The following is a 25,792-nucleotide window of genomic DNA, read 5'->3' as shown; positions in this document are numbered from 1 at the left end:
TAAGATAAAGTTAACAAAACCAGGAAAACTTACTCTTGGACCAGGTGCTCCAGGTGGACCCTATAATATAACAAATTTTAAAAAGAATTTGTCAGTAGGTAATCTCAAACCAGGTAAGCATATAAGCATCAACAGTAAACAGATATAAATGCAAATAAACTCACTGGAGGCCCTGGTTGACCTCTTGGCCCTTGGGGACCCTAGAAGAAATGCAGACAAAGCACAACATGTATATCTTATGCATATGATTAGGAATAAACAAGACAACAAAGATTCAGCCTATAACACTGCCTTTCACGTAAGGAAGGTTCTTAAGATTCAAAGTTGTTTTAGTATTTTAAAGTTATATGCTCTTTGCACTCAACTATCACACCCAATTGTGAACAAGCTGAATATTTAATGTTTTATCTATACTAGACAATGAGTGTATTTATTTTAATAATCTATTATAAATATAACATTTAAAAATGGTAATACCTTCTAAGTATGTTTTTCTTGTTATTTCTATATGCCATCCACCTAATCAGCAAAGATGAAAACTTTAGTGTTCTTAGATACCTCCTTTACCTTCGATATCCACCTATAATTTGGTTATCTACTACTGCTGAATTCACCTCCAAATCTCTCCAGAATACTTCTCCATCTTCATAGTAAGTGTCTTAGTTTAGTGTTAATTATGTACTGTAGACTGAACGTTTGTGTTCCCCCCAAATTCACACATTAAAGCCCTAATCTTCAGTGTGATGGCATTTGGAGGTGGGGTTTTGGGGAGGTAATTAGATCACGTGGAGCCCTTATGTGGAGTCCTTCTAGGAAGAGACACAAGGGAGATGATCTCTCTTTCTACCATATGAGGATATAGCAAGAGGGCCTCTGTCTGCAAACCGGGAAGAGAACCCTCACTTGACATTGGACCTACCAGCACCTTGATTTGGACTTCAGAGCCTCTACAACTATAAGAAATAATGTTTCTTGTTTAAGTTATCCAGTCTATGGCAACTTATTATAGCAGCGTGAGATGACTAGGACATCGTGTTTTGCCCAGACTTCTAATACGACATTCTGACTTTATTCTCTCTACTATGCTGACTACACTGTATTTATAAAATGGAAATCTAATCAGGTCATTATTTAGTTAAAATGATTCAATAGCTCTTTATTTGTCTAGAGATGTTATAAGCTTCCTAAAAGTGGTAGCTACCATTTATTGAGAACTTACTACATGCCAAGTTGTGTGCTCACTTCCTAAGAACTAACTGTATGACAAGTCATATGCTATATTTCCATTTTACAGTGAAGAAAGTGGCAACCAGTAAATAAGGGACAGAGCTAGGATTAAAATGAAAGTCAATTGAATATAAAAGTATACGTTCTTTCTTTTTCAATTACAGAGAGAGAATATGTGTGCAAGTGGGGGAGAGGGAGAAAGGAAAGGGGGGGGAGAATCTCGAGAAGCCTCCACACTCAGCACAGAGCCTGATGCAAGGCTAGAGCCCACAACTCTGGCATCATGACCTGAGGCAAAATCAAGAGTCAGATACTCAACCAACTGAGCCACCCAGGCACCCCAAAAGTATATGTTCTTAATCAATGTGCACCCCTATCTCCTCTTCAAGATCTGGGCCTCACCTCTACTTACTCTCCCCAACACATCCTACACTCCATCTATAACCAGCTACTTGTAGATCTCTGCGTCTTCAAAGTTCTTTCACATATGCATTCTCTCGCATGTGCTATTGCCTTGACCAGGGATGCTGCTCCTTACCTTCTTTGTTTAACTCTCATTTCTCTTCCAGTATGTCTTTAAAACTCTATACTTACCTTGCTCACGCCTTCCCAGCCACCTTCTTCCTGCTCAGCTAACCACTTCTGCATTCCGCAGTACATAACACAGTGGAAAATCCCTAGACTGTCTGCTCATAATTTAACTTACTTGATGGTCAATTGAATGTTAAGGCCACATTGAGTCAAATTCAGATAATAGTTAAAAGATAGACAAAACAAAAAATGAAGCAATTAGCCAAGTAATACAAAATATTATTCAACAATATAACATTTATTAGTGTTCTATTCCTTTAGCCCACCATTAAGAAAAAGTGATTCACTCTCTCTAGCTACTATATAAAAAAGTATCTAGGGGCATCTGGGTGGTTCAGTTGGTTGAGTGTCCAACTTTGGCTCGGTCGTGATCTTATAGTTTGTGAGTTCAAGCCCAGCGCCGCCTGCTTCAGATTCTGTGTCTCCCTCTCTCTCTGCCCATCCCCTGCTCATGGTCTGTCTCTTTCTCTCTCTTTCAAAAATAAATAAACATTAAAAAAGTATCTAAGAAATTTACAATAAAAACAGTTTATAATAAAACTATGATTATTTATATTAATTTCCTAAAGGGAAAGCAATTTATGTGAATGGTTATGGTGGTTATTTGGCCATTGGTCAAAGCACTACCATTGGAAATAGACTCTCTTTCCATTTAATCCCAGAATTTACATTTGATCCTCTAAAAGTAACATATTTTTCTTACATTTAAAAAAATATTGATAAGGGCATGTCTTTGAACCTGAGTATGTCAGACTTTGCCTTTTTGTAAAGGCAATCTTGATTTAATTTCATAATCTTTAGGCTGGCTTAGGTAGAGAGCTTCTTTTTTCTCAGTTATAAATTGAGAAGCTTGCATTGCTTAGCAGCATCCCAGGTCTCTACTCACTAGGTGCGACTAGCAACTCTCCTTTTTTCCCAGTTGTGACAACCAAGTATGTCTCTACAGATCGCCAAATGTCTCCTGTGGTGTGTGTGTGGTGGGGGGATGGCTTCTGGTTGAGAACCACTGATTTAGAGGGTTTAACTGGGAATTTAGTGATATTAAATACTATTTATTAGAAGTAATGTGATTAGGATGGAGTCAGTGAATTAATTATAAGGCACAGAGGATTACTACAAGTGAGGAATGGACTCATGTGGAATCTGCCATGTAAATGGCTGGCCTCTTCTTAATGAATGTAGGTGAGAGGCCTAGATATACCATCTTCCTTACCCAAGTTGCTCCTAAAACATTTTTTTTTAATGTTTTATTTATTTCTGAGAGAGAGAGAGAGAGAGAGAGAGAGAGAGAGAGACAGCATGAGCAGGGGAGGGTCAGAGAGACAGGGATACACAGAATCTGACACAGGCTCCAGGGTCTGAGCTAGTGGTCAGCACAGAGCCTGATGTGGGGCTCGAACCCACGAACTGCGAGATCATGGCCTGAGCCAAAGTCCGACGCCCAACCGACTGAGCCACCCAGGCACCCCTAAAACTTATTTTCTGAGAGGTCCTATAATTAATAGAAAAGTATAATGGTGTGGGTTTTGGGAGACCTGGGCTCTTGTCTTGTCGCTGTACCTAATTAACTGTATTTCCTTGAGTGAGTTGTTGCACATTTGGACCTCAGATATCTCAACTGTAACAAGATTTGGTGAAGATTAATTTCTAAGGCTTGCTTCAAAATTGTGATTTTCAAATGCTTTATCAATTTTCTTCCTCATATTTTATATTTGAAGAAAGAAGGTGTCTACGTGTATACACTTTGGGAATTTTAATTTGAAGTTTGTATGAAGGTAAGGAAGTATGTACTTGAGTTAAAAGAGTTTAATTTTTTATATGAATGAATTATACTATCTATAAATAGTATAAATAGATCTTTATAAAAGATCTTTTATATGTATCTTTTTAAATATAATAGATCTTTTAAAAAGAATCATAATTCATATAAGCTTTGAATTCTTAACTTGCTAATATTTAGGACATATTTTCCCATAACTTAGCTTTTCCTTATAATATATCTTCCTCACTTTCAAACTGGAGGAAAAGAATACAATTCTGCTAATCAAGAACTGTGAAGACACATGAATTTAGAGGCAATATTTGAGAAAATGTCAATGATATTCTTCAAAATCTTACTGGTTTTCATTAAATAATATGCTATAAAATGAAGCAGATAAACTAAAAATTCATATGCTGAGATTATTTTCTATTTTTCCTACTTCTGTGGCTTTAACCTGCTTCAAGTTGTGACATTTTGCCAAAATCCCTTTCATATGATTGACACTAGGATATTTTTTTTTCACTAATTGTATCCATTATTTCCAGAGACCATCTTTGCATACTTACTTCATAACATCATGTTCTAAAAATGTTTGATGTCTCATGGGAACCATGAGATTTTTGTAACCTTTTAAGATTAACTTGCCCTTAGTGTGATATTTTTGAAGCAGGTCCATATGCTATCTGCTAGAAAGCCTTCTCAGGATGTCATAAAATTCTAGCTCAGTTTACTATATATACATATATATCTATATATATATCTTTATATTGTGTATATATATATATGAATCCAGGGACTTATTTTTGGAATAGTCCATAGGCAGGCAGATATGAAGCAAGTATAGAGTAGAAGGAACAAGGCACTCTTTCATATTGGCAATACAGAAACAGCTTTCTCCGAGGTGGAGAGTACCTACTTGGGAACAATACTGGAGTTTGAAATGTTAAATTCTAGAAGGTATAAAGCTTCCTAACCAAGAACCCCAAATTTATTCTAAAGGGAGTAAGTACTTCTCTGGGTACCTGGGTGGCTCAATCGGTTAAGCATCTGACTTCAGCTCAGGTCATGATCTCATGATTCGTGGGTGTGAGCCCCATGTTGGGCTCTGTGTTGACAGCTAGCTCAGAACCTGGAGACTGTTTCAGATTCTGTGTCTCCCTCTCTCTCTGACCCTCCCCTGTTCATGCTCTCTCTCTCTCTCAGAAATAAATTAAAAATTAAAAATTAAAAAAAATAAAGGGAGTACTTCTCATGTATTGTTTAATGAACTGTAACTCTTTTTTTCTTTTACAATTTATTGTCAAGTTGGTTTCCATATAATACCCAGTGCTCATCCCAACAAGTGCCCTTCTCCATGCCCATCACTCCCCTTCCCTTCTCCCCTGCCCCCATTAGCCCTCAGTTTGTTCTCAGTATTCAAGAGTCTCTTATTGTTTGTCTCCTTCCTCTCCTTAACTACTTTTCTCTCTTCCCCTTCCCCATGGTCCTCTGTTAAGTTTCTCCTGTTCCCCTTATGAGTGAAACATATGGTATCTGTCCTCTGCCTGACTTATTTCACTTAGCATAACACCCTCGAGTTCCATCCACGTTGCTACAAATGGCCAGATTTCATTCTTTCTCATTGCCATATAGTATTCTACTGTATAGATAAACCACATCTTCTTGATCCATTCATCAGTTGATGGACATTTTGGCTCTTTCCACAATTTGGCTATTGTTGAGAGTGCTGCTCTGAACATTGGGGTACATGTGCCCCTATGAATCAGCACTCCTGTGTCCCTTGGGTAAATTCCTAGCAGTGCTATTGCTGTGTAATCTTTTTTTTTATTTTAAAGGCACTGAATCATCATTTGGTCTTGGTATAAAATGGCACAGCTTTATAAATTGGTAACAATGGCACAGTTTCATAAATTCTTATGCCAGCTTCATGGAACATTTAAAAATAAGATTTATAAAGCCAGCTTGATAGATTGTTGTGTTTCTGATCTTTGAACAAAGAGTGGAGTGTCATATTTGTCTCAATACAATAGATCTTGGTGAATAAAAATTCATTCCAAAAGTGCCCCATGTACTGCTATTCTTTGAGGCTGACCCCCTTGAGGATATTATATTTGGAAACATTATAGCTAGAGGTGTTTAGGCAGTCAATTATTTTAAGCCATTCCCTTAAAACAAACCTGTAGAATATACTGAAAAAATCTTAATGAGAGTTTAAGTAATGTTACTAAGCTTTTCCAGATTATGGTTTAATTGTGCATTTTATGGAGTAAGTTAATTGCAGATGATCTTTAGGAATTAAAAACTTAATTTTATAAAGTTCCTTACGCCATAGTGGAATCAAAGGAAAATAGATGATAAAAAGATATTTAATACCAGTTATTCAACAACAAAAAACCAGAATAAAACAATAAATTCTAATGTGCAAGTTAATCTTTTTTGTAACAGCTAATGTTATTGCCTAAACTAAATGTCACTGTGTCCCCTTCCTTGTACTGGGAGTTTGTACTCTATCTATTAAGAGAACTATGGTAATCCACAGAGCAAAAGACTGGTAAGTATGTCAATTCTTACTACTTTGTCAAATGCTACTTTACCATCCAGAATTGAAAATACTTGTTAACTTTTAATTTTAGGGAACAATATTTATTTAATACATTTCTCAAATATTACCGACTACATGGCTAGTTCTATTCTTGACACATGTAAATGGAGTTTACATTCTGGCAGAGGAGGCAGAAAAATCATTTCAAATACTGCTAACTACTATGAAGAAAACAAAACAAGATGTTGTGAGAATGACCAGGGATAGTGAGACTGAACAGTCATGGAGGGCTTCTCTAAGGAGATGTTTGAGGTGAGTCTGGGATAATGAGGTAAGAACCAATTGTGTGAGGAACAGATGTGTTTTCTAGGTAAAAGGAAGGCAGGTTTCAAAGAATAGAGACAAAGTCAGTGTAGTGAAAGGGGAAAGGGGCACATTATGAGTTTAGAGAGACAAACCAGGGCTATGTCTTGTAGGGCATAGCAGACCAAGGTAAGGAATTAGGATTTTATTCTAAGTGCAAGAAGGAGTCATAGGAAGGGTTTTAAAGAGGAGACTGACAGAATCTGCTTTATGCTCTAATGGTATCACTCTAGTTGCTATGTAGCGAATGGATTGTAGTGGAGAAAAGTGGAAGGAACACTAGGAAGTCGAGAGTCCAGAGGAGATATCGTGGCAATCCGGACAAGAGTGACACTGATAAAGAGTGAGAGAAGTGTGTGAATTCAGAATAGGAATTAGACTTGACAGGAGCTAACCTCTACTTTAAAGAACTCTCCCTTATGTTCTACGTCTTTCTTTGTTCTTTTATGGGGGATCTGCTTATTTTTCTTTTATGTAGAATCATAAACCCTTAGAGCTGGAAGGGTCTTTGAAGGTATAAATTCTAATTCCCTACTCAGTGCAAAACTACCCGTCCGGTAACTCAGAAACATAGTCATTAGGCTTCTAGTGACAGGCACTCACTATCTTGTAAAACTATCTTGTTTTAAAGCAGTGCCTTATTATATTAGACAGCTCATTATTATTTTGAGCTGGAATCAGCCTCAGCATTCCATCCACTTACTTAACAGTATCTATTCTGTGCTAATTATGTGCTAAGTCCTGTGATGGGCGGGGAATTAGGGCGCATCAAAGGTACTTTCTGCTCTCACAGAGCTCACTGTTTCTGAGGGAGCTAAGCACAGAAATTGAAAATTCAATTCAATAAGTAAATAACTTAAAATTTATCCTCTAGAGTTACTCATATTATACATATTCTTCCTTTCAAAGATTTAATGGCAACTATCATGTTCCAAGACCTCAAATATTTTCTAATTCATGCACCAGTAATTTACTAAATATTTATTGAACACCAACTATATAACAGAGGCACTATGTTAGGTGTTGCGGACACAAATTTAATGCAAACAACAGGTAAAACATCTGTGTCATGTAGCCCATATTCTAGTGAAGAGAAATATAATAAGCAAAAAACCCAAATAAACATGTAATATAGCAGGTTGTAGGGAAACAGGTTTAGAAAAGATACGGAATCCCAGACAGATAGGCTATTACTATTTTACATAGGCTAGGAAGAAAAAGCCTCTCTGATAAGAGGACATTTAAGAAAAGACTGAATAACATTTGTCAGGCATTGTACTAGGTCCTGGCTACTGGTACTTATGTACGCAGGTGGCAGTTGGCCTGAGGATAAAATGTCAGCAAACAAATTTAAATTATAACCTCATAAACAGGAACTACAGGGATAAAGAGCATGGGCAAAAAAAAAAAAAAAAAGCAGGTACAAAACCCAGGAAGCAAAGAGAGAGCAATGAGAACAAGGAAAGGGATGATAAGGTTGCAGAGTCTGGTCAGGGTTAAACATCTTGGGTATTTCAACTGGTTTTCCTAGGACATGGCTCCTCGATACATCACTGATCTGAGAAAGTCCTCCAAATATGCTTTAATTTTGTCCATGTTCTCCTTCGGGGAATGGCCTGACTTGTGCCACCACATGCTTTATTCTGGATGCCATATGTCAGTTAACGCAACCTAAAATTTCAGGCATAATCTGCTGAATTTGCAAGCTATCAGAGCCACTGAATTTTCCTTCATGTGAAATGCCTGTGAAATTGTCATAGGGACTTGAGGTTTCCTAACTCTGACAGAAATTTCTATTCCAGCCACAGTACTTGGAGAGAACTGGTCAGGAAGGTAGTTGGAGACAGACAAGTCTAGAAAATGAGCTAATTCCAAGCCTCTCTGCTTTTCCTTTCCCCTTTCCACCCCTCCTCGGGAATATGACTTCACTGTGTACAGAAATCCTTGCTTCTGGCTATAATAAGTCTTCTGAGAAAATATGAAGGCCACATTTCTGCAAATTAAAAACATTTATTTTAGGGTACCTGGCTGGCTTAGTTGTTAAAGCATGCAACTCTTGATCTTGGGGTTGTGAATTCAAGCCCCACTTTGGGTGTAGAGATTACCTAAAAATAATATCTTAAAAAAAAGAAAAAGAAAAAAATCTATTTTGAAGTTCTCTGGGGATTCTTAGTCTATTTGAAACCACATAAATTTCCTTCCTCAGCTAATTAATAGAACTGCAACCTATTTATTCTGAGCCCCCAAGCATACCTTATGGTGAAAAGCAATGTCAGCTGTCAATGCAATTTCATTACCTTTGAAGCCAAGACTTCTCTGCAACCTTTAAGTTTATTCTTATTTGCCTTCTGTACTTGGTTTTAATCCCTCTCATATTATTCCATGCTTGCTCCCTGTTTATGGCTGCTGCTCTAGTAAATTCAGCAGGATCTCTGCTGGGAAAGTGGCCTCTTTACAAAGTAGCTTCTTTAACCTGGAAGCACTAGCATTCCAGAAAAGTAGAAATAGTGCCACTGTAAGCCGCTTAGGACTGGAAAGTGCTACGTGTACCTTTTGTCTATCCTCTCACAATTATTTTCAATAGGCTGAAATATACAACTAATGATATGCTTCTGCACTGGACATCTTGGGCACTGACATGACACAGTGGGTATATCCTTAAGGCGGTGTGGCGATCCTCTTGATCCAGCACTGGTGAAGAAGGCTCACATGGCAAATGCCTGATGCCTGACAAGGCAAATATGCCATTTCACACAGTGATCTGGGAAGAACTTGATCGGCAGGTTCTTAAATATGGTTAGGGGTTATCAGGTTTCACTGTAAGGTACCACCTTCATTAGTTCTACCTTCTGAAAAGTGTAATTTTATTTTTATTCCACAAGTATCAGAGACATAATAAAAAGCAAACGAACAAGGTCCTTGCTTTCATGGAACTTACATAGCCTAGTGACAAGTGATAACAGAACCATAAATTTAAACTTACAGTTTCACCTCTAAAGCCTTTTTCACCTCTGGGTCCCTACAAGAAAACAGGAAATGTTAGTTTAGTGCCGTTGATAGTTATTTATCAAATGTAGTTGAGGCTATACACAGAAACATGATAACTTATGTTTTTGTTTTTTCTATCCAGCAAGACATGTTGAGTACATTTATATAAATTCTAGTTTCTTTTTCCTGAGGTAAGCAAAGCAAAGCAAAAACAAAAACAATATACTGATTTATCATGCTATCCGAAGTGAGGTAAGGATAACAAGCAAACAAGTCAAAACAGCTGATCTGACAATCAACCACCAAACCATTTGAAGGGAAGTTACCAGATTAAATTCTTCTAATATTTGTTTCCCTCGGCCTTTGAAAATCTTGTTTCTAGGACGGTGTCCTTTCCCCCCCATCTTTTCTTTCTATTCCCCCTTCTGAGCTACAACCCACAAATTTTAATATGTTGTATACATTTTCATCCAGTTCAGAATATTTTCTAACTCTCTTTGAGACATCCTCTTTGATCCATGGATTATTTAGAAATGTGTGGTTTAAGTTTCAAGTGTTTGGAGATTCCTTATTATCTTTTCAGTTTACTGATTTTTTTTTTTTTTTTTACTTTAATTCCAGTATGGCCAGAAAATGTATCTTATATGACTTCAGTTCTTTTAAGTTTAGCACAAAAATTTTTATGACTCAAACTGTGGTCTATTTCGGTGATTTTCCATGTGCACTTGACAAGAGAGTGTAGTTGCTGTTGGATGAAGCTACTGTTTTAAAAATTCCTGTTAATATTTTTGTTTTCATCCTTGTGGAAATTATTTACTTATTTTTTTATTTAAAAAAGGATAATACTATACGTCTTTTCAAAAACCTGAATTTACACTTTCACAATATTATGAATGTTTTCCATCTCAATCCACGCTTCTCTAGATAGTTATAATGCTTACTTAGTATTTAAGAACTATAATATTTTTATTGAATTTCCTACTAGATTTTTTCTAATTTTTGTCACGGTAACCCTCTGATAAATATCCTTGTACTCCATAAGCTGTCCTCCAGAAACTTTGCTTGAAATTGCATGCACACCTGCAAAATATGGGAGTCTATATGTCTCAACACATGCCATGTCCTATAATTCTTTGTTTAACCTTGCAGGTTAAAAATACTATCTCATTATTTCACTATTTATATTACTTCTTTTCTGTTTCCTATTTTGTTCTGAATTCATTTTAAACCAGGATAGTAACTTCCAAAAACTAATTTAAAAAAATTTTTAAATTTTTATTTATTTGAGGGAGAGAGAGAGAGAGAGAGAGAGAGAGAGTGCACACATGAGCGCTTGTGCAAGTGGGGGAGGGGCAGAGAAGGAGGGAGACAGAGGATCCTAAGTGGGCTCTGTGCTGACAGCAGAGAGCTTGATGCAGGGCTTGAATTCATGAACTGCAAGATCATGATCAGAACCGAAGTCAAGACATTTCACCAACTGAGCCACCCAGGTGCACCCCAAAACTAATTTTTTTAAATGTTTATTTTTTGAGAGACAGGGAACAACAGAGGATGAGTGGGGGAGGGGCAGAGAGAGAGGGAGACACAGAATCTGAAGTAAGCTCCAGGCTCTGAGCTACAGCAGAGAGCCTGATGTGGGGCTCTAAACCACGAATGTAAGATCATGACTTGAGCCAAAGTCGGATGCTCAACCGAGCCATCCAGGCATCACCTCAAAAACTAATTTTTAAGACATCTTTATATAACTTGTTTATATACACTCTCTCACCTCCATCCCAGTATTAACAACTAGGTATATACCTTTTTTTTTTTTGATGATATACTGATGAAAATATTTATGTATGTATAAGGTGATTGGTAATATTTTATAATATTGATCTCATATTGTATACTCTTCTGTGACTCAGATTTTTCACACTTAATATAGCACAAACAACCACAAGTCCACTGAACTAAATATAACTAGTTGTTCTCAATAATTGCATAATCTATGAAATGGCTAGACCACGATTTACTTAACCATTCCTTTACAGATGAACATTCATATGATCTCAAACTTTTTTGCTAATATGGCCAGTACTGTGAAAAAACTCCTTCTATAATATCCTTAGTGTACAGAGTACTTAATTTCTATGGCACAAATTCCTCAAAGTGGAACTGATTGGTGAAAGGGTATATGCACTTATATTTTAACAAATATCTTTCCATGAAGGCTATAATTCACATTTCTACTACTGATAGGAGTACTGTTCTCCCTAATCCCCTTCTGAGAGGTTAAATGTAATATCTCATTATTACTTTAATTTGCATTTCTGTGACTGTAAGTAAGGAGACCATCTTTCCAAATAATTATTGACCCTTTGGATTTGTTCTTCAATTTTCTATCAGGTTTTTTATCTTTTTCATACCAATTTGTAAGAGCTCTTTATACATCAATTCATATGCTTTTGTAATTACTTTTGCCCAGCTTATATTAATTTTATTCATGGAATCTTTTTCTATAAAAAAATAAAAATTTTCAAGTATTCAAATACAAAGTTTTTTAGTTTTCAGATTTCTTTTCTTTAAATTTTTAAATTTTTTAAAAAAATTTATTTATTTCTGAGAGAGAGAGAGAGAGAGAGGGAGAGAGAGCGTGAGCAGGAGAGGGTTGGGGAGAGAAAGATAGATACAGAATTGGAAGCAGGCTCTAGGCTCTGAGCTAGCCGTCAGCACAGAGCCAGACGGGGACTTGAAACCACGAACCGTGTGATCATGACCTGAGCTGAAGTTGGACACTTAACTGACTGAGCCATCCAGGTGCCCCTCAGATTTCCTTCCTTATATAAAGGGTCTCCTCAGGGGCACCTGGGTGGCTCAGTCAGTGAGTGTCCGACTTTGGCTCAGGTCATAGTTGCATAGTACATGAGTTTGAATCCCCCATGGGGTTCACCGCTGTCAGTACAGAGCCCGTTTGGAATCCTCTGTCTGCCTCTTTTTCTGCCTCTCCCTGCTCATGCTCTATTTCTCTTTCTCAAAAATAAATTAGAAAACATTAAGAACAAACAAACAAACAAAGGTCTTCTCAACCCTTAAGCTATACATTAGCTTTCTAGATTTTTTTTTATACTTTAAAGCCTTTTAAAAAATATTTAAAAAAAGTTGGGTGAAATAGGGTTCCAATTTCTTACAGCAATACTGTGACTAAAAGTAATTCCATTTCCCTTTCCTGTCACTGGGATAAGAATGGGCAAGTAGCTGATCAATGGACATGAGGAAAAATGCAGTGGGAGACTTCTGGAAAAAACTTTATTTTTCCCAAGATAGGGCTTAAGATCAGTTTTCATTTTGGATAATTATATCTGGATGTAATTGTTGAGAAACTTTAGTCATCTTTTTTTTAAAAACATTTATTTTTGAGAGAGAGAGAGACAGAGCACAAGTCGGGGAGGGGCAGAGTGGGGGAGACACAGAATCCGAAGCAGGTTCCAGGCCCTTAGCTGTCAGAACAGAGCCCGATGTGGGGCTTGAACCTACCAACCGTGAGATCATGACCTGAGCCAAAGTCAGACCTTTAACCGACTGAGTCAACCAGGTGCCCTGTAGTCATCTTTCTATAAGTCTAATTATGAAGCTAACATTCAGGATGATAGAGTAGAGACATGGAAAGAACCTGGTTTTGGAAAACATAATAAAATCACTAAGTAAGCCAAATCTGAAGCCCTTCCTACCTCTGGGCTTCCCATTAATGTGATATGAATTTCCTTATTATTAAATCCAGTTTTATTCAGGGCTCCTATCAGCTTACAGCCCAAATAATCCTGCTATACCATTTCTGTTGTAGTTAAATTCCTATATATCCTGAGATCTAATTTTGAGCTTTAGCCTGATACACTTCTCTATTTGTTTATTCCTTTGTACTACCCTATAGTTTCATTTACAATGGTTTTGAAGTAATGTTTCCTTATTTGGAAAAGCAAGTCTTCCATCCCCCACCACAATCTTTTTCCACAAAGTTTTGGCCACTCTCAAGTGCTTATTCTTTCACAGTGAATTTTTCTTAGAAGTTTCTTCTTAGAATGGAAAAAATAGAACATGGAAAAAATTTGATGCGCACGCTGAATATTACAAGGGCTTTTAAGGATTATCTGTAAACAAAACACAGTAAGATATTTTAATTGAGCCATTTACTTATGGTTTCCTTGACCAATTGATATTTCACATTTCTGACAAAAGAGAACAATCATACAGTAATCAGAACAGTATGTCTTCTTTAGCTGATTGAAGAACCACCCACCAAAATATGAGAATTCTCCCACTTAATGATCTCCCATGCAGACTATGTAGCTCGGAGTAGTAAATGCTGAAAATCTAGAGAAGTGTTGACTTATACATTTCATTTTGTAAAATCAAAATTCAGCAACTTTGGTGGGAAATTCTTTCCTAATTTATCAAAGAGAATAGTTATACTTAATACCTGAAATAATCCATTTCATATGTTAAAACTCAGTGTCTCTCTACGTAACACTTTCAAATCATTCAAAATATTGGTTCCCTGCAGGGAATATACCTTTCCTCCCCAAGTCTCAATTTGCCCCTATCTACTGGGTTCTTTCTTCCTCTTGTATGTTTACACTACTGTTGGTATTTTAAAACTCTCCCATGACTTCGCCAACCACTGTCTTATTTCTCTTTTATTTGCCAAATTTCGACAGGCACTGGTATCTACTAACTACCTCAGTTTCCTCTCCAGATGCAGCTTGAATGGAATAGAAAAAGCACTGATCTTGAAGGAAGAAACAGCACCTATGTAATTCACTAGCTGTACCACCTTGAATAACTAGATGAACCTCTATAAACCCAATCTGCTTCCCTATGTGTTAAATGGAAATAATAATACCTACTTCAAACGTTTTCTGTAAGAATTTGAGAATGTTTAAATTTGAGAAGTTATTAAATGTTTTATTAAAAGCTATTAAATGTTTAAATTCTGTAAGAATTTGAGAAAATTAGTAAATGTTCTTTCCTCACTAAAGTTTGTACTTTATCTTCTACTGTAATTTATTTTCTTAAAGATCCTTGTTAATTACTCCCTTCTTGCAACTCATCTATCCAAACCTTGTGCTTTTCTGTTTTTCCTGCTATCCCCACCAATCATCTCTTTCCTTTATAGTGGACACTTCCAAATACTCAAATCTTGGCTACCTTTTGCTATGCTTTCTCCTTCAGAAAACAGACTCTTCTTAGTGCTTTCATGATCACCTCTATGCTAATAATGCTCAACCCACCTCCTCTGTCCCAGTTCTATTTTCCTTTCTCAACTCCAGTTTTACGTGTCTACCTCACTATATACACTTTCTTCATTACACATATGATCTCTAAGCTCTCAATCATCACCTTCCAGATGAAAATGTACATCTGTTTTTGCCCTTGGCTTCTCAAATATCCAGGGTGATCCTTTTTGGATTACTTTAGAAATAGGATTAAAGAGGAAAAAATAAGAATATGAAAAAGAAAAGGAAGACCTATAGTGCAACAAACTTACAGTTCTACCTGTTGGGCCTATTATACCTTCTTTGCCAAAGGGGCCAGTGTTTCCCTGTTGGGGTAAAAGAACATCAGTCAGTCTCACTGCCAGTATAATGTAGAAAAATTCTAGAAAATCCCTTCTGCAATGGTAAAATAGTCCATAATTTTTATTACAACATCTTATAGTATCAGGAGAAATCATAATACTTTTGATTTGTAGTCTGTGACACAATTCTGTACATTATAGATTCCTATCAGGAGAATTACATCTGTAGAATTTCTAACAAACATAAATCAGCCTTTAGTTTTCATGTGGTGATATCTTCAATGATGCCATTTTTCATGTGGGTCATTACATAACAAATGCAATTACTTTACATAAAAAGACTACATAGAATGAGAAACAAAATTTCGAATAGCTCTTTTTACAGATGTTGAAGGAGATGTCTCAGTGACATGCAGCATGCCACTGACAGAAAGTATGGGAAGGAAACACAGAGCATCATATGTGACCAACTTCAGTTTCTCCGTCTGTTACATAAGATTGCATACTTCATAGGGCCATTGTGAGAATTAAATGAGAAAAATGATTTTGAAACTGGAAGCTGTTATTGATTATGAAGATCACCTTGAATAAGCCCAATCTAGTCAACTCCTTACAAACTAAATATGGAACGCATCTTTTTTTTTTTTTTTTAACTGAAGTATAACTCGCATACAATGTTCTATTAGTTTCAGGTGTACGTCACAGTAATTCAATGTTTTTATACATTATAAAATGATCCTCACAATAAGTCTGGCCATCACCTGCTACCATACAGAGGCTATTACAATTACTGACGACATTTCCTATTCTGTACATTCCATCCCCAAGATGTACTTACTTTATAACTGGAAGTTTATAACTCTTAATTCCCCTCACCTGTTTTGCCTGCTCCCCAACTCGTCCTCTCCTCTGGTAACCAAGAGTTTGTTTCCATATATCTATGTGTCTTTTTCAGCTTTGTTTTGTTGCTTTTATTTTTTAGATTTCAAATATAAAAAATTTCATATATAAATGTATTTTCCTTTCTTTGTCTGACTTACCACTTCTTTATGAATACAAAATACCTGTTTTAGTTATTTTCCCTCAACCTCCATGCCCAATCCCACTGGCAGCAAATTTCAGTCTGGCTCACACTTAACCTGACACTTAAATGCAGATATCTAATAGGATTACTCTTCATCCAACTCCTGCTAAGGTGAAGAAAATACTATCAATTGAAATCATTATGTCATGGAGTCTATCAATAGATGGACTAGAATGAGCCTAGAAAGACAGAAATTATCTGGTACTATAAAAGTAAATCTAATGAAATCACTTTTAAACTCAAATATTGACTTTAAGTGATAATTTATAAATATGGTACCTAAATTTCAAAGACCCCCAATCAAATAAAGAGAGTTGATTTCCTAACCTAATCAAATATAAGCCCTAGACTGGTTTATAACTGGAAAAAAGTCAACAAAGCTTTAATTTAATGAACTTGACTGTGATCAAACTCTTTAGAATGATGATTTGTTAAAAGAATGGAGAGGTATACATGAACTCTAGAAAAGAAAGACCAAAACAGAAAAAAAAAAAAAAAATTGTCTGTTTATTGAAATGTGTCCAAAAGATGAGGTGTTATGATTTTAATAGTTGGTACCAGTTAACTACATAAATACATCTTTGAAATGGAGGGCAATTAATCCAGATTTCCTACTTCAGTTGATTTAATTTATTTAATCAAGTATTTATTGTTTATTGAGCAAGAACTAGCTACTTGGCCACTTAATGTCCATTCTATATTCTAATTATGCAACTAGCAAGCAACTTTGTAACATACTATTTGGTCATTCAGCTGTGGATTAAAATTTTGGTTCTTCTACTTGCCACACATGGCCTTGAGCAAATTACCATTCAGAGACTTCATTTGCCCACTTGAAAAATGGGTATAATAGCATCTCTCACAGTATTTTTATGAGGATTAAATGATATAAGGGTCACAAGCTGAACACTGGTACATAAGAGTTTTTTGCTAAATATTAACCTATCATGACTTTCACTTGTCTCTATAATGACTTAATAAGAGATATCTGCACTTATCAATTAGTATTTGTAAGCAGTTACCACAACTTTACTATTGGTGAACTGACAAAATTTCTGGAGCTGCGAAGCAGTAGAGGCTCAGACCCTGGCCAACAGAGACCCAGAACTTTGTAAAATTCAGATTAGAGCAGATGCTAGGCAGGCAGCCGACTTCTCTTTGAATAGCAAGAAAGGATTAATTGAGAACTTAATAAAACTAGAATGAATGGATTTAATTAGTAGAGAAATTAACATATATAAGAACTTCAAAGCGATATTTATTATACAGAAGCCTGCCCACGTATAACTCACCTGTGGATAATCAAGAGGAGGGTTTTATTTTTTATTTTTTATTTTTTTAAGATACATTTTTAAAATTTATTTTTAATTGTGGTCAAATACACCATAAAATTTACCATCTCAGGGGCACATGGGTGGCTCAGTCAGTTAAGCGGCCGACTTCGGCTCAGATCTTGATCCCGTGGTTTGTGGGTTCAAGCTCTGCATCTGTCATTGCAAAGCCCACTTAGGATCTCTGTCCCCCTCTCTCTCTGCACCTCCCCTACTCCCTCTCCCTCTTTCAAAAATAAATAACCATTCAAAAAATTACCATCTTAATGGTTTTTTAAATGGTTATTTATTTTTGAGAGACAGAGATTGAGAGCACAAGCTGGGGAAGGATCTGATACGGGACTCAAACTCATGAGCCATGAGATCATGACCTGAGCCAAAGTCATGCTTAACTGAGTGAACCACGCAGCCACCCCCCATCTTAGCCATTTTTGAGTGTACAGTTCAATGGCATTAAGTATATTCACCATGGTTGTGCTACCCTCCACACCATTCACCTCCAGAACTTTTCTCATCTTGTAAAACTGAAACTCTGTACTTTTGAAAAATAACTCCCTTTCTCCCCTTCCTCCAAACCTCCGGCAACTGTCATTTTATCTTCTATCTCTATTAGTTTGACTACTCTGGGTACTTCATATTGTGGAAGGATATAATATTTGTCCTTTTGTGACTGACTTCTCTTACTTAGCATAAGTTCTTCGAGGTTCATACACACTGTAGCATGGGTCAGAGTTTCCTGCCTTTGTAGGACTGAGTAATATGCCACTGTATGTATACACCACAGTTGGTTTTCCACTCATCTGTCAATGGACGCTTGGCTTGCTTCCACCTTTGACTATTGTGAATAATACAACCATGAAGATGAGTGTGCAGATATCTCTTTGAGGTCCTGCTTCCAATTCTTTTAGGTGTATCTAAGAGGAGGGCTTTATATAAAAGCCCCAATTTTCCACAGTTCTTCAGAAATCATAAAAATAATGAATGAATTTGCACCTGAAGAAATGCTGAGGAGGGTCTTTAAACAAACACTTCCCATGACAATACCGACCTTTGCATTACCGACAGGATTTATTTTAGGAGTTGGGGAAGGAGTGCAGGATTTCAAAAATTTGACTTTTCATTTACTATTTTGTGCAAGGCAGTGGTTTTCAGCTGTAAGGTTTTTCAAGATTCCTTTCTCCTCCTTCTGGGGCACTTTCCTTCCTCCTTTGGCTCCCTTCACCCTGGCCCTAGTAGCTGCTGTTGGCCAGGGGGCGCCACTGCTGCGGGCAAGCCACAATCTGATGTTGTACAGCTTTTTTAATTTCAATTTTATACATCATCTCATCAATTAGGAGACTGCGGTTAATAGAAACAAAAACAAAACCAAAAGGCAAAAGACACACCAACAAAAACAGGTAGCTGCTGACAGCTAATCTGTCCCTATTTATATTTGCTATAGTTTGCAATTCCAAGCACTGGCCAGCCAATTGGAATTCTTCAGACCCCAATCTTTCCAACTCTTTAAGCAGTTCCTCATCACTTCCTAGGGATACCCACCCCTGCACTGGGGAAACATCAGTATTGGGAAATATTTTTCAAACTGTGGTGTGAGGAGCTCTGGTCAGAGGCAAGCCTCCTCCACATGGTGCACAGGGGTGGTCTCTGCTCTCTGGTTGTTCTCAAGCTTATAACATGAAACCCTTTATTTTTTGTTCCTAGTGTGAGTTAATAAATACATTATCCGGTGTCAACATTAATATGGTTACTCTGTGGGGTCCTTTGCTCAAATTAATATATGAACTGAAAAAGGCTCAGAACCTTTGCATGTGATCTAATGGGTTTCTATTTAAAAAGTCATTTTCTTAAGTTATTAATTTGGAGCATATCAATTTTAGAGTTCTTAATGCTGATTCCTACAATTGGCAAAGAATCACAATTTCCGGGCAGGTACAATGACTTTATACTCACTCTCTGTCCCACAGGACCTTTAGGACCTGATATTCCAACTATGCCAGTGTCTCCCTCTGGACCCTAAAAATATAATAAAAATAAAAAGTCGAAATCTTTAACTCTGTATGGACATGTTACAAGTGCAATGATCTTGTAACAATCAATTAAGAGTTGGCTCTGAAAAACTGGAATGTTAATGGAGATGCATGCTGAGTACTTTGGAGGAACTGTGCGAAAGTGTGCAACTGACTTTGAAGTACACCAGAGTGACGTGCGAGTGGGAGGGAGGGGCAGGAAGACACATGATAAAGTACGTGGAGTAGACAGCTATGGTAGACTCTAGGTAACTCATATGTGGGTTTTCACTCATTCTCTCAACTTCTGCTGTATGTTTGAAAACTCTCACAATAAAATGTTTAGTAAAGTGGAATATGAGGGGGCCAGAAGCAAATTATTCAATAAAATTGGTGGGGAAATCTATGGCTACACAAATTTTAAATTAACATGTTCAAAATGTAAATATATAACTCTGTACGAACTGAATTTTTGCAGATTAAGATATACAACAATTCAAGTCGGAGACTAAACATTGGTATTTCAACATCTTCTGGATGAATAGCAGAAAACATGTGAACGTACCCTGGGGCCTGGGAATCCTTGGAAACCTGTCAGACCTTGGACACCATGTTCTCCCTGCAATGTGAATAGATATGATGATCATTATTGTGCAACGTGGCCTGGTCTGTAGAAAAATAATACTTAGTGAATTTCTGAGTTGGCACATACAGGCTGCCCTTTCAGGCCAGGCTCTCCACGTGGTCCTTGATCACCTTGTGCTCCTCGGTGACCTCTTTTACCTTGAATTCCAGGCTGACCAGGTAGTCCTTGTTCACCCTATGGACAAAAAAAGAAAGGTGATCTTGACTTTAGAATCTACCAACATATTGGTCTATCCTTAGGTGTATCTAGTACAGGGCACTGAGGAGATCAAATTCCACATTTTTTCCACATAAGTAATATTTGATTATAATGAACAACAAGTATAGCAGTGGGGAAAGCAAATTCCAGGGATTGTGGTCATAAGTGTGGAAAGAAGAGGGAAGGGGATGCCTAAAATCTAGAAGGAAGACAGTGGGGCTAATGAGGGAACGGTGAATGTGTGATATGTGTGTGGGTTGTATATTACATATGATGGAATGTGCACTGTATTTGAGTTGGTGTTACTTTGCTGTGTTCTTGTCACCATACAGAGATGATTCAGCTGATACCAGAAACAGCAGATTCTCCTGAAGTGTGAAACCTGGTTTTTGCCATGGTTGTCTTTTCAATCCTATCATTAAGAAATTTCCATTACCAGGGCACCTGGGTGGCACAGTCAGTTAAGCGTCTGACTTTGTCTCAGGTCGTGATCTCATGCTTCATGGGTTCCAGCCCCGCATCAGGCTCTGTGTTGACATCTCAGAGCCTGGAGCCTGTTTCAGATTCTGTGTCTTCCTCTCTCTCTGCTCCTTCTCCACTCATGCTTGCTCTCTCTCTCTCATATATAAACATTAAAAAAATTTTTTTAAAAAGAAATGTACATTAGCTGTTTCTCATGGTTCCTTTGATATAAATTCCCTTTATCTCCTTTAAAATTCTACTTTAATGATATACTTAATCACCCTTCTTTTACTTGCAAAAGTTAAGTCTTTTCTAAATTTATTTTTATTTTGTTTTTCAAATGAAAGTTGAAACATCTTTCACACCATTTCTAACAACAAGAATCAGGTGAGGTTTGCAGATAGGTTAATGTAAAATGATGCTGGAAGACTTTGATCAAAGATTCTTTAAGATTAGCAAATTATCTTTCACTGTCTGGAGACAAAGATACAGCTTTGGGTCTTGACAAATAGGGATCCTTTTATTTGCAGATTCACATGTTAAAGAGAGGAAATCTTACTTCTTTTCCTAGTTTTAGCATTTGCTCAACTACTTTGAATTTTAGTGGAAAGGGGTGGGTCATTTCCAGTTTATCCATATGGATCAGAATACCTGAACATGCTTTAGAAGTGGTACTATGAAAATCAAATGAAGAGGTGATAATGATGACAATGCCAACATCTCAATCCTAGGCTATTTTATGCATTGCTTCAGACACTGGACTATCTCTTGGTTGTCTGGGTCAGTTCTGCACTGAGGTAGCTCTCAAACAGGTTTTGTTTGGAAAGCCTATTGGCATGTAACAATACTCCATTCAATGAATGTTAATTCAGTATTTCATTATGATCACTTTGACTCTATGAAATAAGCTCTGCTCTTATCGGATTTATAAATTGGTTGGTAAGGCTAAGACTCAGGGGAATAGGAAGTGTATCTAAGAAAGTATGGATCTGGAAGTAAGTAAGATTTCTCTTTTTTTAGAGGAGAAGGTAGATGACAGAGTGAGAAAAAGAAACAGAATGAGTCAAACGGCATTTTAAAAAAATGCTTATTTATTTTTGAGAGACAGAGTATGAGTGGGAGAGGGGCAGAGACAGATGGAAACACAGAAACTGAAGTGGGCTCCAGGTTCTGAGCTGTCAGTACAGAGTCCAACACGGGGTTTGAACTCACAGACTGTGAGATCTTGACCTGAGCTGAAGACAGACACCCAACAGACTGAGCTGCTCAGGGGTCCCAAAGGGCTTTTTTTTTTTTTTTTTTTTTTTTNAACACAGAAACTGAAGTGGGCTCCAGGTTCTGAGCTGTCAGTACAGAGTCCAACACGGGGTTTGAACTCACAGACTGTGAGATCTTGACCTGAGCTAAAGACAGACACCCAACAGACTGAGCTGCTCAGGGGTCCCAAAGGCATTTTTTTTTTTTTTTTTTTTTTTTAAAGCATTGGCTGTCCTGGGTTGATGAGTTGTTCTGGCAAATCACATGCACTGTGGTTATCACAGGAGATGAGTATGACGAGGCCACACACTATTTCTCCTAATGTGTTTTTATTCTTGGTCAAATTTATTAAAAATGATTAATCTTACCATCCTGTGATTTAGCCAAGGAACTAAGATACAATAAAGATGTTAGTAGTGCTGCTCATTGATCAGAAGAAAATGTTAAAGTACCTTTGGGCCCGGAACCCCTGGGCTTCCTGGAAGGCCTGATGACCCCTTGGCTCCTCGAGGACCCGGAGACCCAGCCAGTCCTGCTCCTCCTGGGCTGCCTCTGGTGCCCTAAATCACATAGGTAAGAAATAAAAATTGGGGTGTTTCTTAAAAATCCATCCAGAGGCTCAGTAAACGTAAGAGACATTGGTGTTCTGAAAGGCTACTGTTGACACACTGCCCAGGTTTGAGAGTTATCCTGGGCTTCTTTCCCAAATAAGTGAAATATTTAAGTAATGTGTTTACCTACCTAAAGTCTCTAATTATAGTTAAAATAATTGTCTGAGGTATTTCAAATGAAAATACAGAGGCAGTACAGTCTGTCAGTACCTTCTGACTTAAAATAGCCTAGGTGTAAAGTATGTTCGTTGTATTCTAACTTTCTGTATTATATCTGGGTATGCGTGACAACTCTAATAACTGATTAATGTTTCCTTATGAAAAATATTCCATGGATATTAACCAGACTTACTGTGGTGATCATTTTCTCAATATATTCACATATCGGATCATTATATGCCTGAAACTAATATATGTTGTATGCATGAAACTAATATAATGCCCTATGTCATTTATATCTCAATTTTAAAAAAAGGATTAAAAAGATTTTTTTAGAGTTTCTGAGTGGTTCATTTGTTAACCCAGCAAGGAAAGTCACCTAGTGATATGACTTAAATCATGTGCCCACAGTAAGCTTGTTTAAGATTGTTAGCCTCTTGGCAAGAGTGATGGCCTGAAATGTTGAAGACATTGGAGCAGCATCACTAGCCAATTTAAAAACAAGGCAAATGCTTTTGAGTGGTTTTCCCTGCCTCTTGATGAACTGATAGATTGTCAGTAATACAACTCGGTTGTTTATTTGGGGAGTCAATGCTGTGTTGAAGTGACTGAAGAATTAACGTATATGAACAGTTTGTAATGGACTATAGGTGAGAATATTTTCAAAGAAGTTCAAGCATCAAATCAGTACAACCTCAAATGGAATGTGGTAAAATGTGATAAAACTGATAGCAATGCATTGGAAGAAGATTTACTGGACAAATTTACAAAATTTGTGAAAAATGTACAGTATTTAAAGCTAAGGATATCCATTGTATTATTCACCATCAGTTAGATGAGAAAAAAACTTGAATCTATCATGTGTTGTTGAACAAGTAGTGTCAACAGTGAAACTCCATTGACTCTTGCAACCTTCATCCATTCTGTGATTTTTTGGTGTGAAAATAGAAACTGAATATCCTAATTTTCTCCATCCCACAGAAATTTGATGGCTTGGCAGGGATAAAGTTTTGCTGAGATATTTTGAGACCAAGACTGAAATTTTTTGAATGAGAAGAACCATCCTCGACCTCTATTATTGAATAATGAGTGACTTTAGAAATTAGATTCTGCTACAGACTCTATAATGTTTATCAGTGAATTCAACCTAAAACTATAAGGCAATGCCTATATGTGAAGTATGTACTCTGGTAAAGTAATTCCTTTTTTAAGTAATCTCTATGCCCAACATGGGGCTTGAACTCACAATTCCAAGATCAAGAGTCACATGCTCTACCAACTGAGTCAGCCTGCCACTCCATGTGGTAAAGTTATTTTGATGACAACCAATGTTTGAATCACAAGTAATGTGAAGCAACTTTTATGCATTTCCTACGTGTCAAAATTTAAACAATAAGCGAGATCTTCATTTCCACACAAATTTGCAGTGGGTAGGTTTTCTGAGCTCAACTACTTTCAGTAGGATTTTTTAGCACTAGAGGCAAGAAATTTCTATACTTCAAAATTCATTTAACTGTGCAGTTGAGAAGTTTCCACCTAATCTCCAATTGGATATGAATAAAATGCAATGTAATGACATGATAGAAGGCAAATATCAGGAGAAGAACCTAACAGAATTTTATAAATTCCTTCCAAGCAATGAATAGGCACAGTTAAAATCATATGTTCATGAATTTGGCAGTACCTAACTGTGTGAAAAGAATTTTCAAAGATGAAGTATGCAAAGCATGCAAAATCTCATTATAGGTCAGCATTAGCAGAAAAGGAGAAAATTTTGATGATATGGAACTGTAGTAAGCTGAACGTTATTTCCCCTCCCACAAATAATCCCATTTTTTCTCATTGGTAGAACTGTATTACAAAAAAATTGTACTAAATTATATTTTGAATTTCATGAAAAAAATTTGTGAAAATCTATATTCTCTCTTGTTGCATAAGTTCTTAAATAATACACTTAACTTTGCCTCTTGCCTTGCAAAGCCTGAAATAGTTACCAATATTTACAGAAAACATTTGTTGACCTCTGTTCTAGATGACTGCTACTTTCTCTGTTAATTCCTGGGATACTAAATTGGGTTGTGCAATCATTCTTTCATGCATTCAGCAAAAAAATTGATGATGATATAGAATATCATCTATGTGAAAGGAAGGTACCATGGGTGTCATATGGGGAATTCAAATATAAATATGTTTTTTGTTTTCAAGGAGCTTAACATTAAGTGGAAAGGATAAAATGTAAGTATATAAACAATTATAATAAAGACAGAAATATTTTTTTAAAATGCCAGATGAGAAGAGAGACAGCAAGCAAATTCTAGAGAGGTTCTGAATAGGGGAAATGACTTTTGGTGCTAATCAAAAAAGGAATTATTGATAAAGCGAGTAGAACTGGATCATAAGATAAAGATACTGCTCTTAAAGTTACAAATTTAATAGGAGAGATGATTTTCTCAGGAGAGTCTAGAGTTATTTCTATAGAAGTCTTGGTTGGGAGAATAAGATTTAAAGTTAAAGCCAATTTTGAATACAATACTAAAGTATTTTTCCTTTTTACTCCAAATTATATCATCACATATTTTCTTATTCTCTTATGTATGGTGAATAATTCAACATAGCTAAATAATTACCTTTTCTAGGTATGTTTTCTTCATGATCACAAAACTCACTAAAATAATGAATGTAAATGTATTTTATATCACTAGGTACCATGTACTACGCTGGGCACTTATAGGGAAAAGCCTACAGAATATAGGTTCATAGTCCTAGGTTGACTTTTAAACATTTTTTTTTTTGCCCCAATCTATATGGGCCATTTTCTCTCACCATTTTTCTATATTAGTGTTTCTCAATCTATGTAAAGAACCATTATGAAGACAAAGTGGGGGAAGAGAGAGAGAAGGAGAGATGGGGAGTAAGTGAGAAAAGAGAGGGAGAGAGGGGGAGGTAGAGACAAAGAGAGACAGAAAGAGAGAGGAAGGAGGGCAGAGAGAAGAGAGGGAGAGAGGGGACGG

The 25,792-nt window shown here is 36.7% G+C and overlaps 1 protein-coding gene across 1 annotated transcript in view; it reads right to left on the bottom strand.

Moving 5' to 3' along the window:
* The window catches only part of COL24A1 (collagen type XXIV alpha 1 chain), a 124,295-nt gene that overhangs the window by 24,994 nt on the left and 73,509 nt on the right, over positions 1-25,792 (bottom strand). The window contains exons 12-19 of the mRNA XM_039246918.1: positions 22,464-22,571; positions 20,161-20,268; positions 20,014-20,067; positions 19,393-19,455; positions 14,998-15,051; positions 9,469-9,504; positions 165-200; positions 34-60 (exon numbers count right to left, since the gene is read on the bottom strand). Of these exons, the coding sequence (XP_039102849.1) occupies positions 34-60; positions 165-200; positions 9,469-9,504; positions 14,998-15,051; positions 19,393-19,455; positions 20,014-20,067; positions 20,161-20,268; positions 22,464-22,571 (486 nt within the window). The remainder of the gene's footprint in view (positions 1-33; positions 61-164; positions 201-9,468; positions 9,505-14,997; positions 15,052-19,392; positions 19,456-20,013; positions 20,068-20,160; positions 20,269-22,463; positions 22,572-25,792) is intronic.

Source organism: Hyaena hyaena, unplaced genomic scaffold (genome assembly GCF_003009895.1).
Source record: "Hyaena hyaena isolate Hyena2069 unplaced genomic scaffold, ASM300989v1 scaffold_286, whole genome shotgun sequence".
Classification (NCBI taxonomy): Eukaryota; Metazoa; Chordata; class Mammalia; order Carnivora; family Hyaenidae; genus Hyaena; species Hyaena hyaena.
Note: the sequence above shows the minus strand (reverse complement) of the source record. Positions and strands in the feature narration are given on the sequence as shown.